Consider the following 18,366-nt stretch of genomic DNA (forward strand, 5'->3'; position numbering starts at 1 on the left):
TATCGAATTTTTAGAAATTGACCTGTGACGTGACTTTTTTGTGGCGTTGATGCATTCGAGTGACAGACACACAATTAGTTAATCTATTAAGCTGTTTTTTGTGTACTGTAGTGAATTTATTTTGGTTATTCTTTGTTATCCTGTGGTTACATGTAACATGTCGAAATGTGCTATTATATCATTTATTTATGTATTTCTCTGACTTAGGTGTTCTTGCTTTTATTTGTACCGTATTCCCGCCATGTAAGGTTGTCATTTAAGCATGTTTAAACAAATGTTTATATATAATGTTTATATAAATGTTAGAAATTATTATTAATTAAGGAATGTATCTCCCTCAAGCAAAGATCTGATTCCTTTCACGGATTTGGCTATTCTGTTTGGACCTTTTTGATTATAGCTCATCACCTTTTATATAAGCTTTGGATTTTAAATATTTTGGCCACGAGCATCACTGAAAAGACATGAATTGTCGAAATGCGCATCTAGTGCAGGAAAGTTTGTACCGTTAATGTTATTTAACGATACATGTAAAATATTGCAATAAAGCGTTGCGGTTTGGCTAGCCACCATTTTTGTTTTTATTAAAATGTCCTGTACCAAAGCAGGAATATGTCAGTTGTTTTCTAATAGTTCGTTTCTATGTATGATACATTCTCGTTTGTTATTTGTTGCAATTCAATGTTCCGTTATTTTCCTCCCATAGTTGATATGTTTCCCTCGGTTTTATTTTGTCACCCGGATTTATTCGATCGATTTGACTTTTGAACAGCGGTATACTACTATTGTCATTATTTTGTACTCCGAAGCTGGCTTCAGTTTGCTCCTTAGAAATAATGTTTACTTTTTCAGCAAATATGGACGACACATCAATTAAACAAACACATAGCAACACGCACAGTCATTTTTTGTTTAAATGAAGTCCGAGTCCGATAGTATATAAGGTAACAAAAGAATATCTGCAAAATGACAATGATACATAAATTAACAAAGGGCAACTAGCAGTTACTGGCATGCCAGCCCCAGGCCTCAATTAATCTGATAGAAAGATGATGTCTTCACCGTATGTCAATGTTGATCACTGTTTCTGTGTTAGTCACTAGCGTATACTGAACAGATAATAATTTTATTTTCGGCTTATATAAGTTCGAATGTTACTTTGGTATCTTTGGCCTCAGTACAAAGTCTTAAAAAATTGGTCAAAATGGATACTTCCAAATAAACAGACTAAAAAATGACACCAAAATAGAATCCTGGTGCTTGCTGTGTGGGAAAACCTTTGAAGATTAAAGGCAAATAACATTTTTGAAATTCGACAATTTAATTTTTATGAAATATCATATCTTGTTCTCTTAATAAATGTATTTATGTTCTAATTCACTTGTTCAAACGAACATAAAGTATTTATGTGCACATCGCTACTTATTTTCTAAAACCTTCAAACCCAAACTGTATACTATATATTTTGTAATAAAATAAAGAAACACATTTCTGATTTTGTCCAGCACGGTGACCATGTCCATTTTATTAAACATTTATTAATACAAACTAAATCATCATTAATTTTCATTGTCCACCAAAATATTGGTATCACTGAATGCAAATGCGTAACGTCCACTAAATAAAAAATTTCATGGTACACTGTCCTTACAGAATATCTAAAAATAAACAAACATCATAATTAATACACAATTAATACACAATCATCCAATTGATCTCTGAACTACATAACAATTCTACACTACTGTAAATATGTCTACACTGTCGTAGTAATCAACGTAGTGGTCACCGCCTAACCTCGATAACTGAAAAACGTGCTCCTTTACTTATATACTACCCGCGAAATCTAAATAGGTACTATGCGTCTAAAAATAACTCCGCGTAGAGCACATAAATATATTTATGTTCTAATTCACTTGTTCAAACGAACATAAAGTATTTATGTGCACATCGCTACTTATTTTCTAAAACCTTCAAACCCAAACTGTATACTATATATTTTGTAATAAAATAAAGAAACACATTTCTGATTTTGTCCAGCACGGTGACCATGTCGATGCACAAAGAAAGCAGAGTTTATAAACCAAGTTTTTTTGTAACTGATAAACGCTTATTCATATCTTCCGACACATAACCATCTTTTGCCAAGTCTGATTTCCAGCGGCCGTGTATCTTAAAAAGTCTATCTGATACACCGTTTCTAGCTGCCATGGTAGCACCACCTGAACGAAAGCTATGTAAGCCGAAATCTTTTTCGGAACATCCGATACTACGAAGAGCCTCTTTTATCACTTCTCTTGCTCGTGTATATGATAATTTCTCATTCTTAGAGCGTAACATAAATATATTGGATTTTCTAAAAAATGTTAATGACCTGAAAATGTACATATCAGAATTCATCTCTACTTTAGCCTCCGTCAAATAAGACTTCAAAATATTTACAGGACACAGAGGACTATCTAATTTAGCAATATAAACATTCTTTCCTTTTCTATAACAATCAGTTTTACTCTTTTCGATAAAAATATCTGCATATTCGACAGTAAAAGAAATATGTTTGGCCTTAATATTACATAGTTCATTATATCTGAAAAAACCAGTGTAAGCTAAATCACACATGCACAATAAACGCAAATCTTTAAGTGATCTCGACTTCTTGTTATAAAATTTAAAAAGTTTTTTCATAATCTCTGGATCCACTGGTGTCTTTTTCTGAATCGGTCTAGATAACAAACGTTTAGATGCATCAATTATACTTCTTACAAAGTCTGAATCACAAGGATTCTTTACACCTGCTATATGATGTGCCCACTTAATACCGTAAAATGCGGCCTCAATAACACTGTAATGACTACTGTTATCTATTAGATGTTGCAAATATAAACTGACATGTAATTCATTACACGGAAGTATCGAAGTTATCTCTGAATATTTTCGTGTCCATAATACAAATCTTTTGAAATACCCAATGTACTTTGAAACTGTAGTTTTAGCCCTTGAATCTAGTACTGTTGATGAAAGTTTTTGAAAAAGCGTTTTCAACTGTGGATGAGAAATTATGTGACTCTGTTTCCAAAAACCAGTAGTAAAAATTTTCTGTAATAAAAGAAAATTACGGAAATAGTAATCTTAAAACAGTAATAATAAAATAAATCTATATTTACCTTGTAAATTTCTAATCCATTTAGTCGGTCCAGTGACCTTAAATGCGTAGTCCAACTACTACACTACTCTTGGTCCAGTGACCATAACAATTCATATGTCCGGTGACAAACGTAACACAATAAACCAGTGCAAGTCCAGTGACGTTCCTATGCCGATTCATTAACAGTCCAGTGACCATCATTACCAAATAAAAAACTGTTGTCCAGTGACCAATATGAATAATCTGTAAAATATACATATAATATTACATATCTAAAGCATTTAATCTCACTGCTAAAACAGTTCCTTTAAAATCACCTTGAGCAAAAATAGAATTTACATTATGTCCAGCAACAAATATTCTATTTGCCTCAAGAAACTCAAAAACATCTTCAACATATGGTTTATAATGTAAACCTTCCTCAAACAGTAACGGCCAAAACGGCGATGAGGACCACTTTGGAACTATTAGAGTTCCAACAGCTCTACATTTGACTAAATGATTAATGACTTTAGCTGCTAGTGCTACTGGTGGTACTAACCAGTTATTTTCTTCATGCCAGTTACATGTAAATGAATCTATACTTTCCGAACCCGGATTCCAATATAAAGAATTAAATCTAAGCAGTTTTCTATTTTCCATATTAGCAAACCTGTCAATGGAATGAGGACCCCATAAATTATCTACAAACTCAAAAAATTCATCTGAAGTCCCCCAATCGTCGATATCGACGATTCGACTTAAATAATCTGCTTTCTCGTTTTCTTCTCGTGGAATCCATTTTACGTTTATAGAAATACAATTCACAATACAAGTATTAAAAATTGAAAGAGTCAAGTTTTGAAGTTCTAATATCTTGCTACCTTTTTCAATAACGCTCACTGCATTCTGGTTGTCAGTATAAACAACCACCGAACTGTTGCATACTAACTGTGCAAATGATACTAAGCACAGCTCGATTGCTTTTACCTCTCTCCACGTGGAGCTTTTGACTTTTTCTAAATTCGTCCAGGATGTATACATTACATGCGTTGAGTTTTGTATAAAACCTCCTGCACCTACATCGCTAGCATCACTAAAAATACTAACCTCATTTGCCTTTGGTAATAAAGATACAGGCATTAGCAATTGCACATTGTTTTTCCAAAACATGAATTCAAAAATTAAATCACTATTGAAGTTAATGTCCATGCACTGATCCCAATCATCTCGTTCGTTAATCACAGCAAATGTAGCTCTTGTCATTATCTGAGTAACATTGCCGATTGCTGGAGTGAGAGATATAACCTTGCCACAGATTTTTGCAAGCGTTCTAATTTTAACTTTACAAGGATTACTTAAAGCAATGCCTATGCATTCTTGCAAATCCAATATTTTGGACTCGGGAATTTGCAACACACATTTTCGTAAATCCCATATAAACCCCAACCATTTCAATGAATAAGAAGGGGACCAGATACTCTTCTCCCTGTTTGGAACAAAACCCGACATAATTAAATCTGATTTAACAATGTCTGCATGCAATTTACATACCTCACTATCATCAGCTAGTCCTAATCCGTCGTCTAAATAAACGACAATTTTAATACCCTTTCTCCGCCAGTGCGCTACTAATGGTCGTAATACCTTTGTAAATACATAACCACTCGATTTCAATCCAAAAGGTAAAACTGTAAATACATAATATTTTTCAACCCCTTCAAACTTCCATGAGAAACCTAAATACTTCTGATGTGGAGCAAATATATCAATATGGTGATAACCTGCCTTTAAATCAAAAAGAAATCCAACAGATTTGTTTGTAATATATTGTTTAGCAACTTTCACATCTTCGAATTTAACTTTGTTTACTAACACCATAGTGTTTACGTGTCTCAAATCTAGTACAAGTCTATGTTTACCTTTTGCGCTAATTGCAACGGTCAGCGGGTTCACAACGTGCGGTCTGTTCGATACCTCTTTAACTAAACCGCCTTTGAGTAAATCTAAAATAGCTTCATGTACAAAAATACTATTTTTTAAAGCAGACCTATTATTTTTTAAAAATACAGAAGTAGGCTCTTTTAAAAAAGGAATTTTATAACCTTCTTTGATTATATTATAAACAAAATCTGTTGTACAAATTTTAACCCAAAAATTTAAAGAAGCACTTAATCTGCCTTTTACATTTATATCAGAAACATCTTTTTCATATTCAAAGTAAGTGTCAGTATTAAATTGTTCATGTACCTGAAAAATATCTTGATTGTTTTCTTTAAGAAGGAGGTGCTCTGGGTACTCTGTTCTTGCTTTGTCTGCGACATTCTCTCGCCCAATGCCCGTAGAATCCACACTTATAACAGACGTCGGAAGGTTTTGCTGGGCTCTGCTGGCCTTGGGCTCCGCCGGCAGATGCCCCTGCACGAAAGGGCTGGAGTTGTAAACCATTACCGCCAGAATTTCCACCACTGTGCGCCTGTTGATACGAAGAACCAGCCGCTTCTGCGGGTCTTTTTCTACCATGCTGTTGTTTTTCCGTCTTAGCTGCCTTAAGTTTCTTCACTGCCCTGCTGTCCGCGGCCCTAATGCGTTTCTCATCTTCCGAATCACTCGCTAGCTCATCAGATAAGTATTCACTGACCGTCTGCCAACCCCCTTCGGACTTATCCGCGATCCTGATATGCTTATTGCGTTTGTTCAGCAGCTCTTTTGAATCTTCTAAGTACGAAATGGCTTTATTCGGGCGTTTCTTCTCAATACAGGATATAGCTGAATCTAAATTGTCCAGCACATCTACGTTAAGGTCAAACTGGACCTTATTACCTTTGAATTTAAAGTTGTTTTCCGACTTCTTTACCTTTTTCGCTAAACTATGGGTCGAATCGTTTAAATTCTTCTCGAGTCCGGCGATTTTGTTGTTCATGTAGGTCTTCATTAGTGACAAAAGATCAGCATTTGACACTTCTTCTCCCACCGTATCTTCAACTAAATCTTCATCCATATCTTCATTAAGATTATTTTCGTTGTCGGACATGTCTACACTGTCGTAGTAATCAACGTAGTGGTCACCGCCTAACCTCGATAACTGAAAAACGTGCTCCTTTACTTATATACTACCCGCGAAATCTAAACCGGTTCTTACAATAGGTACTATGCGTCTAAAAATAACTCCGCGTAGAGCACATAAATATATTAATTATGTATCATTATAATATTGAAACTCATTGTCGCTAACAAACCTGCAAGAGTGTACACTTAATGCCTTTAACCGTTTGAATCACCAAGATAGATTATCATCAATGCAATGTTACTTTACAAAAATAAGTTGTGGATACATGTTAAAATCAAATAATATCCTGTTTAAAGTTATGGATAAGTTTGTGTCGTAGTTCTCTTACTTATAATTGATACGTTTCCCTTAGTTTTAGTTTGTAATCCGGATTTGTTCAATCGATTTATGAATTTTGATCAGCAGTATTCTACTGTTGCCTTTATTCAGTTCTATTTGATCAAGCAGATTAAGTAGATATGGTTTTTGTGAAAGATTACAAACAAAAATTTAAGAAAATTAAAAATAAATGACTATAAAAGGTCCTTAAGGGGTCAATTGACAATATTTGAAGATCGTAATTTCTTAAACAGTATATCTGTTTACAGTTTATCTCTTTCTTTAATAATGTTTAAGATAATAACAAAAAACTGCAAATTTCCTTAAAAATTACCAATCCAACAACGGGTTGTTTGATTTGTTGGAAAATTTCAGAGCAAATAAATCTTAACCTGATGAAAATGTTAAACCGGTCAGATTTTCTCAAAATGCTTTAGTTTCAGAGTATTAGTCAAAAACTGCATTTTACCTTATTTTAAAGCTCTATTTATAGCCACTTTAGCCATCTTGATTGGCGGACACACTGGTGTAAATACAAAATTTTATTCATGGTATCTATGAGGAATTTATTTTTAAACAAGTATCCTAAAGGATAATTGTGGCATAGTTGGATTTAATTTGGTCAAGTAGTTTCAGGAGAAGATTTTTTCGTAAAAGTTAATGACAATGACGACGAACGACGGACGCCAAGTGATGAGAAAAGCTGATAGTGTTTATTAAAACCAAGTTATAAAAAAAAAATACGAATTTAAAAGCCCCCATACCAGGAATCATACAAATCTTGCATCCATTAGCCAATCTCCCCTGATAATTGCATTAAGAACATATCGTTAATGATTGTTAAACGTATTTAGAAATTGTGAGCATCCTATGGGAACCAATAATGCATCAATCATAAACGCTCTTTTCTATGTTATGTTCCTATTTGGACTTCTCAAGGACAATGAAAAAAGCTAAAATTGTCCGTAAACTTTCATGACGTACGTTCCATTGCATATTTAATGTACTCTTGCTGAATAATTCAGCTTGGTGACTTTATTTATGACATGGTTACAATTCTGTTCTATACTTTCCTCGGGAGACGGATAGAGTTTTTCTAAACTTCCAATATTTGACTTCTGTGTAAAATTGTGCATTGATTTTGTATTGTTATGTTTTTTATAGTTAATACTGTCAAAATAAACCTTTATTAATTTATCTATAAATATTATAAGTCTTTATTCACTTTAAACTACAAACTTTTAAAACTCTGTTTTTCTTTAAACTAATGTTTTAATTTACTTTTTTGTGCTTTCAAATGGCTTTCTCCGCCCCAAAGTTCACTAAATAACTTCCTTTCTATGGCATGTGAGTCTTCGAGAGATAAGTTACTAGCAGCAACAACCATTGCTTTTAAATTTCGAACGACTTTTGGGTCTCCGTCACAGTAATTGTGTAACCAAGATTTTGTCAGGTCAAGGACGTTTTCGGAATGCGGTAATATTTTACTTGCTAGTCCTAATTGTTCACACTCCGTGGCATCCATTGTTCTAGCAGAAGCCAATATATCCAAAGCTTTCAAAGTTCCAAACTTTCTGACTAGTCGTGTACCAGCACCAAAACCAGTTGTGACGCCCATTTTCTTTTGTACAAATGCAAATCTAGCAGTATCAGACATTACCATAAAGTCACATGACATTGCCATTTCTGCTCCTCCGCCCAATGCGTTGCCTTCAACCAGTGCAACGCTGATGAGAGGTAACTGGGAAAGATTTGTCAAACATTGTCCTATAAAACCTGACATACTGTATCCCTGTTCAGGAGACAGAATATTTTGAAAAGTATCAAGATCTCCGCCAGAGCAAAATGTTTGGTTTTCACCTCTAAGAATGAGACCTTTTCCAGTCTGCCATGATTGCAGTTCATTGATAATGTCATTGAGTTCGCACATCATAGAACCTTCAAACAAAAGAAAGTACATTATATTTTAACATCATGTACATAATTAGAGTTAAACGTTCGTCATGAAAAATCTTTGTAATTCGGTATTTAACATTTGTATTGTATTTTTTCAACTGAAGGCCCAAACTAAAACCGTGGAGCAAAATATATACAAAAGTCGTTTTAAAAACACCCTATTGATGTTAGATCTTTGAATTTGCGGAAGCAAATTTTTGTTCTTCCCTGGTCGGGATTCGAATTCGTGATACTGAGATATCATGGCACCAAATTGTCTTGTATTATGCCCGGCTTGCTAGACCTTACGACCACCTAGGCTCGACAACAAATCTAGCTCTCGGTGGACAGGTGTTACCCTTCCTCGTCAGTTTTTATCTAGCGTCATAACACAGTACATGATATATATATAAGGCAAGCAGATGGAATATTACAAATTTTCTAGCATGTTCTGTGTTTTTAATTGTCAAATTTCCAGCATGATCTGAGTATTTACCTGTGAAATTTCCACCATGGTCTATGTATTTACCTGTCAACTTTCCACCATGGTCTATGTTTTTTAACTGTCACATTTCCATGGTCTGTATTTACCTGTGAACTTTCCACCATGGGCTTTGCATTAACTCGTGAACTTTTCTGCATGACCTATGAATTTACCTTTTGACTTTCAGCATGGTCAACATTCAAGTATGGTCTGTATAATGACCTGTCAACTTCCCTGCATGACCTGTGCATTTACCTTTCGACTTTTCAGCATGGTCTGTGTTTTTACCTGTCAACTTTCAAGTATGGTATTTACCTGATAGAGCATTCTTTTTCTTCTTATTGTCAAGAGAAATCACAGCTATTCCACTTTTCTCATCTTTGTCCAGTGTAACACTGCCACCGGTCATGTGTTTAAGTGTGTCTTCAGCTTTGTGTACCTTTGTGCACTTTCGCCTGGTAAAACCTTTAAAAAATGTCTTCAGTAAAAGTTGTAATCGCAAAAGACATGTTAAGAATCTGTCAGCATAGTGTTTCTACAATCCGTATCTTTGAATAACTTTCATCAGCTCGCCTCGAATTTAAATAATACAAAAGGCAACAGTCATATTAAAACCTTACAATGTCAACCATGCTATTTGCTTTGATATGAAAATAATTCTACACCATTTTAACATAGTTCTAGTGACATCATCTTAACTACACCGTCTCAACATTTTAACATATGTCTACACCAGTCTCAACATTTTAACAAGAAACGGTAAAGTGTAACGAAAATGTAAACATACCTGTTAGATTGACCAATCTTTGGGAACTTCTGACAAACTGGAAATACGAACATGCCATTGACTGAAATTAAAGCACATTCTTACATCCATCATATATTATCATTTACATCTTGTTACTAATGCATAATATACAGATAGATCATGACCAATGCAAACAAATACCATTACTATTTTATTTGTATGCTTCATTTTTGGGCATTATGTTTTCTGGTCTATGCAGCTGTCCGTCCGTTCGTCTGTTCGTCTGTCCCGATTCAGGTTAAAGGTTTTGGTTGAGGTGGTTTTTTTATGAAGTTGAAGTTCAATTTGAAACTTAGTACACATGTTTCCTATGAGGGTTTGGATGGGGTTAAATGATTAAAGAATAATGCCCTTAAAAATTGAAGATTAGAGAATAACGGGCCAAAAAATAGAAGATTAGAGAATAAAAGGGTTAATTTTTGGAAAATTAGAGAAAAAAGGGGATAATTTTTTAAAGATTAGAGAAAAAAGGGGTAAATATTAAATGTTTACAGAATAACAGACGCGGATGTGCTGGGGACACTTTCTTTTTTATGTTATATTTTAATACTTAAAACATGCTTAAGTTAAAAATTTAATGTAAGTTGGGAGTTAACCGTTTACACGCCGTGTCATACGGTGTTCCTTTTGTGGAGGAATTTACAAAGAAAAGAAGACAACCTAATACTTTTCAAAACACCAAAAACACTGTTTCATGTTCAATATTCATACTATCTTAACATTAGATAAAATTTCCTTTAGAAGACGAATAACTGTCTTTTATCAGATACTCACAAATTTTCAGGTTATTATCGTTTATCAACATGCAAATGAAAATGAAAGTAGACTGTTTTTGTTATAACTATATTATGTATGTGACAGGCATAAACGTATTGCTCTAAACAAGGAACTAGTAGTTTAAAAATAGCGCATCGTTTCCGGTGTAAGCAGTGATAATCCGCAATAATGAGCACAAGGATAATAGTTACGCTGAACGGTGCCCACTGGTCACCTGAACAGAAACGGTTAAAATTGAGTCTATACGCGACAAAAAATAGTACATGATTTCCGGTTTAAAGTGAAAGTACGTTACTAAGCAGGGGATACACAGTTTATAATTGCTGCTATATAATACGGATATTAGCTTAATGCAGAGTTCCGGAATAACCATATTTCAAAGGATACTGTTGAGAGAGATACAAAAAGTAAAGAAAATACCAAATAATCAATAATCATAATAATTCACTAAAAAGAAACAATTGAAAATGCATAGATGATTCACCCTTTACTCTATTTATATCTTAAAGCGAGTGACATGGCTTATTTTTTATTAGAAAAAAAAACCTAATGTCCTAGTTTGCACTCTCATGACATATATTGAATGGCCCCTTACACAGATATTGAATTTCGTTACATCTTGCCACCCTTTACATAATTAATTGTGGTGACCTCTGGTCACCCTACACATATATTGAATTTGGTAACCTCTGATACCCTTTACATATATTGAATTTACTTACAATTAATTAGATACTGAATTTTGTAACCTCTGGTCAACTTTGCCACCTTAAACAGATATAGAATTTTGTTACATCCTGTCACGTTTCAGATATTAACTGTAGTGACCTCTGGTCACCCTACACATATATTAAAATTGGTTACCTGTGGTCACCCAACACATGCATTTAATTCTCTTAAACATTAAAAGATATTGAATTTGGTTACTTCTGGTCACCCCGGCAAGCCTTCTCAGATATTGAATTTTGTTACATCTTGTCACCTTTTACATAATTAATTGTGGTGACCTCTGGTCACTCTATACATATATGAACTTTAAATACCTCAAGTGACCCCACACATCAACTGAATGGGGTTACCTCTGGTCACCCTTCACATATTTTGAATTTGGTAACCTCTTATCATACACAAATATATAATTTGGTTATCTCTAGTCACCGTGCATACATATTGAATTTAGTTACCTATATTTAGCCTACTTAAATATTAAATTTTGTAAACTTCGTTCACCCTACTCATATATTGAACGTTGTAGCTTCTGATCAATCTACACAAATATTGAAAAAGGTAACCTCTGGTTAACCATTACAGATATCGAATGTGCTTACCTCTGATCATCCTATACATATATTGACTATGGTCACCCTACAAAGATATTGAACATGGTTACCTCTGGTCACCCTACAAATATATTGAATATGGTGACCTCTGGTCACCCAACCAAAATTTTGAATATGGTTACCTCTGGTCACCCTATGCAGATATTGAATGAGGTTACCTCGGGTCACCTTACACATATTTTGAAAATGGTTACCTCTGGTCACCCACACATATATAAGCTATGGTTACTTCTGGTCATCATACAAAGATATTGAAAATGGTAACTTTTGGTCAACATTCAATAAATTGACTTATGTTACCTATGATAACAATTTACAAAAAATGAATTTGGTTAGCATCGGATATCTCGATTCACACTTTTTGCGCTACTTTTATAATTAATATAGTAACTTCTGGTCGCTGTACACATATATCTAATTATTTTGCCATTGTCAACAAATATATATAGCAATTGGCTTTTTTGGAATGTGGTTACCTCGGATCACTATACATAGATAAAAAAATATTTTTCTTTAGACACCATGCATAAATATTGAATTTAGGTACCTTTATTAACCCTACTTATATGTTTAATTTGGTAATCTCTGGTCACACTACCAAGATGTTGAATGTGGTTAGCTCTTGTAACCATACAAAGATATTGAATATGGTTACCTCTGGTCACCCTACACATATATTGACTATGGTGACCTCTGGTCACCCTACCAAAATTGTGAATATGGTTACATCTGGTCACCCTACACATATATTGAATAAGGTTACCTATGGTCACCTTACACAGATATTGAATAAGGTTATTTTTGGTCACCTTTAAAGATATTGAATATGGTTACCTCTGGTCACCCTAAACATATATTGACGTTGGTTACCTTTGGTCACCCTACATATATTTCAAACATGGTAACCTCTGGTCACCCACATATATATTGGCTATGGTAACCTCTGGTCATTCTACACAACATATTGAAAATGGTTACCTTTGGTCACCCTACAATAGATTGGCTTATGTAACTTATGGTTACAATTCATTAATAATGAATATCTTTTGTCAACTTAAAAGATATTGAATGTGGTTACCTCTGGTCACCCTACACAGATATCGAATTGGGTAACCCTTTCATATTATTGAATGAAATTACCTCCGGGCATCGTATACATATATTAACTTAAGTAACTACTGGTCACCCTTTAGTGGAATGGGGTTACCTTTGGTCAGCATACACAGATATTAATTTTAGTAACCTCCGGTCACCGTTCAAAAATATTGGCTTTGGTAACCTCTGGTCACAATGAATTTTTATTGAAATCGGTTATCTCGTATCACACTATACAGATGTTAAATTTGGTTAACACTTCCCGCAACATTTACACAGTAAATGAACAGATGTACTGTTGACATTGGTTCTGTATATGTCAGTACTTGTATTGATCTATGATATTTCTATAAAAGTTGGTTAAATTTCATTTTTCTTCCTTTGTTTTAGAATTCACCAGAATGAAGCTGTAGCTGAACCAGAGCTATGCACACAAATACTGAAGGAAGAGATAATTTTCTACCAAGAATTGAAAGAGAAATTGTTCTTATATAATAATGTACTTTTGTAAATTTTAATGACTGATATAAGCATAATGCTGATAAAGAGTAATTCAGAAATTACTGATTGATACCCTGTTTTGTTCTTCAGACATGACTTGATTGCCTTATGTTCAAATGACATATTTTTTATAGTACTCGTCTGTTCAATTTCGTATATGTTTTTGTCCGTAAAATGATTCAATGACAGCTGTACAGACGAGTTTTCTGTAGACTGAACGTATATCTGACTTCTTATAATAGATGTTTTGTATTTTCGTATTTTTATCCCTTTGATTGTTTTAAGTGCTATACTTGTTCACACGTCATATATTTTGTCAATCGAGTTTACATTTTTGTCTTTTCAGTTATAATTGAGGTTATTTAATATGAGAACAATGTAGCTAGTTTGTCGTCTTCTCTTCCATTATATGAACATGATTTTAACATAAAATATGTAATTCATACTCATACTTATGGGCATTTATAAATATGTAACATTTACATTGTAGGGGGGTATAACCATTAGTAATTATTTACCAGAATGAAGCACAAAGCAAAAGAATAATAAAACTAGGAGAAAATGTGGTGGTTTTAGATGTTACATATAAAGGTATATACTTATATATAATCATGGAAATTTCAATTTAAAATATTGATACGTTTAAAAAAAGTTTAACTGTGTGACAATAAACTTACAACATATGTTTTGTTTAACTGCCTATGGTTATTCATTCTATGCTCTTTTTGCAAGAGATGAATAGCAAGGCCGGGGCACTCATATTTTGTAATATATCTCGTCAAATGATACTGGTTGTCAAAATAGTTGTGAGATCTCTGAAGACTACGGCTGAAAATCATGGATTTGATTTATGTCCAAGGTTTGTGGGTATCAAAGTTGACAATAATTCAAATTCAATATCATTGCTTATTAACACTTCATTTTCGTCATGTTATTTGTTTACAATTAGTTACATCATTCGGAGTCAAGACCAAATCTGATATGGATATAAAAGATAAATAAAGGCCATTCAATTATATCTTTTAATATATTTGTCTGTAAAAATTACAGGTTAAACTATGACATTATTCACATATTCGTGCAGTGATAGTTATTTAACAATTGACCAATAGACAATGCTAAGAAAGATTCATCTAAAGAAACATCTTTTCCTGCATATCAAATTTAATACAATTAACGTCAACACAAATTTCAGTTGAATTTGGCAAAGAATATTAGATAAATAATTTTACATAATAATATTTATCTCATGAACTAGTGACACTTACAAAAAACATAAATTTTGGTTGATAAAAGATAAAAAGAACCCTCTAAAACATATAGCAATGAATCTCTATTGAATTATATCAGTAAAATAATTTAAAAGTACAAAGAGTTGCTTGATGCGATTTGAAGATCTTACCTATAAATGTACAATGCTTATGAGTACATGCGTGTTTTATCTTTAGATTCTGTTCCTATACTCAAAAGAAATGTGTCAATATAATTTTTCATCAACAAATATACTTTTCAAAAAGTTCAAATGTTGCAAGAGAAGATGCCTTCCAAACAAATAACAGACTACTTGTTAGACAACTGGTGTACTGACAAGTTGAGATGTCGATGGGCCAACTATGGAAGACATTTTTTTTCATTAAGATCAAGATACAAATAACTTAGTTGAAAGGTTATTAATACATTTTATTACTATACACCTTATATATTACAAAATCGAAATTTTAAGCATCATCTAATCATTATCTTTTTGATAATAGTAACTAATTATATTTTATTTTGGGGATAAACTGAACTGTCTCTGTTTTTATGACCTGAAGTATAAAAAGTGTTACACTTTGTCTATATCCTACTTCTTCGTGGGTAACCAAAGACTTAAAATGATATAAACTATACAATTGTTTAACTATACGGAGAGATTATTGCCGTTCTTTCATGATAGGGTTATGCAAATTTAATACAAAAATCATAATCGTCAATGCAAGTCGATAATTACATAAAAGCAAACAAATGAAAAATGTAGTCTAGCAAAACCTGATGTGTATGAAAACATTAAAACAAAAAATATAATGCTACTTATAACATTCAAAAGTATACACATTAAAATTTTATGTACTTTCTATTTGTTCCTTCAAACATAAATCATAAATTCAAACTCAATAACATTTTGTCATTTTCAGGTTTTTCCTGGGCATGAAATACCATTTCCTTAGTGGGTATGCCAATAGCAGAGTAGAGGACTTAATAATCTTACTCCATGTAAATGTAACTATGTTTTATGAGTAAGTAAGTTTAAATTTGTCACAATCCTGTTCTTCTTATCGTTCACTTGAATCGTCTGAAATTAGAAAGATAATTTCAATTAAAGATGCAATTACATTGAATATTAAATACTGTGAATTCAAATTTTTTAAGAAATAATTTATTTATAGATCTTTGAATTATGTTTTCAAATAAAAAAACATCGTAATTTTAGCAATCTAGATGAACTCGCAAAGATTAGTCGCTTGAAAAATATGGGAGGACAAAGGGAAGACAAAAGTAAATTGACAGCAGAGAATATGCTCAAGGCAGAACTTGAACAAATGGTGCAATGGACTTCATCCACAGAATGCACTGTTCCATCACAGACAGCATTTGGGACGATTTATAATGTAGACATTGTCAATGTAGTGTGCAATTGTCCAGCTGCAACAACAAGAGGTATGTTTTTTTTTTATTATCTTAAGTCAGTTCAACAATGTTTAAAAGTACACCATCAAGTAAGAATTGTTGAAATCAAGATTATTAATTTCGCGGGTGCCGTATATGGTCCCACAAATGCTTAGCCTTCTGGAGCATCTAATTCTACTTCAGGTTTTTAGTTGAATTCGCGTTGTTTATTATTTTATTTTTTTACTGTTGTGAATGTCTTTTGGGTTAAGAGTCTCCTCGATTTTGATTGTTTTGGTCTTCCAACAAGGCGTCATCAGGTTATACCAGTGCAAATAATCATTTGACTCATCAATGTTTCTAAAACAATGCGATTTAATTTAAGTTAATCTTTACTGAATGTTCATTAGTGGTTTTGTTTGAAGGTTGTACAATTGAAAGTAAACCATAAAGGTATAATGCAGTTATTTATTTTCCATTCTCTCCTATTTTTTTAGGGATGTGTAAGCATGTTCATTTAGCAGAATTTATTGCGTCTAAAAGGAACATCGACCTCACTGTAGGGCGCAGATCTAGAGGTTTTGTCCAGATTGGGAAATGTATCAGTTGTTTATTTGACCTCATTTAAATGTACATGTTTTGCCAATAGCCATGGTATACATTGTATTTGTGTGATGGTAGCAAAAAATGGTATTTTCATCACCTGACATAGAGTCTACCCCAATTGATGAAACAAGACAACAATTAAAGGAAGACAAAGAAACAACCGAACAGGCTATTAAAAGAAAAATTTAGGGAATATATATGTAAACAATGATAACTTCCTGACAATCGACGTGAAAAAAAGACTATTTTACAAGCAATCACAACGGCATTACATATTTGTAAGACAACCAACTTTTCCAAAACAACAAGAAAGCGAAAGCAACATCCGCTGTTTCCAAGCAGAAAATCCAAAAGTTCAAAAACTGATCATGACTCTTCAGTAAGCCGAAAGTGTGTTGTAAAAAACAGGGGCGAAAAGTTAATGATGATGGCAGTTTCAAATCGACCCACAGAAAGAAAGAATCCATTCGTAAACTATTTCAATGACAAAATTATTAAATATTATACTGATTTAGAAAAACTGCTTTTTCTTGATATTCATTCAAAAAATTTATATGTTACATTGGTGCATAAAGGCTTTAAAAGTAGGACATATACAGTTTGCTCTTGATATGTTTTGCAAAGATACTGATGTTACCAAATGTATATAATTTAATATAACTAATACCTATTCCTAATGAAGATTTTGTCAAACAGATAAATTGGCTATATATATACATTTGACTAGGTCTGTTTGCTGTCTCAAGTAGGTAATATGTTTTAAGCAAATGATCAAATATGTTTGAAGTTAAGATAATACGTGTGATGCGTCTAATAAATCATTACCTGGCAGCATTGTCTCTATTGTCTTCCAAAAGGCCTCAAAACTTTCACATGAATTGCCTTGTTAACATTTGTTTTATTTAGTTCGCCTATAACATGTCCAATAAATTCTCTGCAAATATAAGTTAAGACAGCAGTTTTATTATTACAGGACATTTCTTTACCTACATTATTTTATATAATGACACTAGTTTAATTCTGACTTCTAGTTTTAATAAGACTAATTTAATCTGAACAAAGAAAATACTTTACAAAAATGTATTTAATTGACTTAAATATTCTTTTTAAAATGTTTTAGTATGTTGGTACTATAATGCTTAATTTATGTCATTAATAACAAATATTTTATTCAATAATTTCAAATGTTCCTAGCTACAATAAAACAGAGCATGTTAAACCGTTTAAAAATAAATGAGAATAGCAATGTTATACATATCTACAATAAAACAAAGGACCAAGTCGAATTGTAAGGCCAAATTGAATAGTAATTTGTACATCAATTGTTCTACCTAGCTTTCCGATAAAAATGTAGTGTGGATTGTTTTACGTTTATGACCTGTAAGAAGTAGATTGTATATGATTTTATAGTTCGTATTCTAACGATGCGATTAATTTTAAAATGATTGATTGCATGTCAGTTTGCTTTGATAAGTTTATTATTTAGAACATACTCACCCCTTCTCGTCCAATGAAAAGTCATTTTTTCCCCCTCTAATTTTCATAGTACATGGTTTTCCATGCACTATGAAATGCTATACATGAATGACTTTTCATTGTCAGTTAATTATGTGAACTCTTAAAATAACCGCACTAATGAAGTGTACAAACGCCTGAGGCATT

General features: G+C 32.8%; 3 protein-coding genes across 4 annotated transcripts; 1 reads left to right on the plus strand and 2 right to left on the minus strand.

The window, feature by feature from the left end:
* Positions 1-1,499: 1,499 nt before the first annotated feature.
* On the minus strand, positions 1,500-5,136 carry LOC134697649 (uncharacterized). The gene is made up of 3 exons (XM_063559935.1): positions 4,679-5,136; positions 3,165-3,388; positions 1,500-1,658 (listed from the first exon to the last, which is right to left on the minus strand). Exons 1-2 carry the CDS (start codon positions 5,003-5,005, stop codon positions 3,203-3,205), a joined length of 513 nt encoding a protein of 170 aa, XP_063416005.1. The 5' UTR covers positions 5,006-5,136; the 3' UTR covers positions 1,500-1,658; positions 3,165-3,202.
* A 2,573-nt stretch (positions 5,137-7,709) lies between these two features.
* Positions 7,710-10,606, minus strand: LOC134697658 (ethylmalonyl-CoA decarboxylase-like). The gene is made up of 4 exons (XM_063559944.1): positions 10,514-10,606; positions 9,719-9,779; positions 9,247-9,396; positions 7,710-8,450 (listed from the first exon to the last, which is right to left on the minus strand). Exons 2-4 carry the CDS (start codon positions 9,774-9,776, stop codon positions 7,777-7,779), a joined length of 882 nt encoding a protein of 293 aa, XP_063416014.1. The 5' UTR covers positions 9,777-9,779; positions 10,514-10,606; the 3' UTR covers positions 7,710-7,776.
* Positions 10,607-13,339: 2,733 nt separating this feature from the next.
* On the plus strand, positions 13,340-17,183 carry LOC134711755 (uncharacterized). 2 transcript variants are annotated; one of them, XM_063572623.1, is made up of 5 exons: positions 13,340-13,450; positions 13,943-14,043; positions 15,627-15,728; positions 15,923-16,149; positions 16,596-17,183. In XM_063572623.1, the coding sequence occupies exons 3-5, from the start codon at positions 15,640-15,642 to the stop codon at positions 16,724-16,726; spliced, it is 447 nt and encodes a 148-aa protein (XP_063428693.1). In that variant the 5' UTR covers positions 13,340-13,450; positions 13,943-14,043; positions 15,627-15,639; the 3' UTR covers positions 16,727-17,183. The 2 variants fall into 2 exon arrangements, with proteins under 2 accessions (XP_063428693.1, XP_063428683.1); XM_063572613.1 differs by lacking the exon at positions 13,340-13,450 and having other exon boundaries at positions 13,818-14,043.
* Positions 17,184-18,366: the final 1,183 nt, after the last annotated feature.

This window comes from Mytilus trossulus, chromosome 1 (genome assembly GCF_036588685.1).
Source record: "Mytilus trossulus isolate FHL-02 chromosome 1, PNRI_Mtr1.1.1.hap1, whole genome shotgun sequence".
Lineage (NCBI taxonomy): Eukaryota > Metazoa > Mollusca > Bivalvia > Mytilida > Mytilidae > Mytilus > Mytilus trossulus.

Coding starts and splice junctions, on each gene's coding strand:
- LOC134697649 (XM_063559935.1), bottom strand. CDS start 5,005: ATGGTGTTAGTAAACAAAGTTAAATTCGAAGATGTGAAAGTTGCTAAA. Junction 3,389..4,678: donor GACTAGCTGATGATAGTGAG/GTATGTAAATTG, acceptor TATATTTTACAG/ATTATTCATATTGGTCACTG.
- LOC134697658 (XM_063559944.1), bottom strand. CDS start 9,776: ATGGCATGTTCGTATTTCCAGTTTGTCAGAAGTTCCCAAAGATTGGTC. Junction 9,397..9,718: donor AAGATTGGTCAATCTAACAG/GTATGTTTACAT, acceptor CATTTTTTAAAG/GTTTTACCAGGCGAAAGTGC. Junction 8,451..9,246: donor GAAAAAGAATGCTCTATCAG/GTAAATACCATA, acceptor TTTTGTTTGAAG/GTTCTATGATGTGCGAACTC.
- LOC134711755 (XM_063572623.1), top strand. CDS start 15,640: ATGAAATACCATTTCCTTAGTGGGTATGCCAATAGCAGAGTAGAGGAC. Junction 15,729..15,922: donor AATGTAACTATGTTTTATGA/GTAAGTAAGTTT, acceptor TCGTAATTTTAG/CAATCTAGATGAACTCGCAA. Junction 16,150..16,595: donor TCCAGCTGCAACAACAAGAG/GTATGTTTTTTT, acceptor CTATTTTTTTAG/GGATGTGTAAGCATGTTCAT.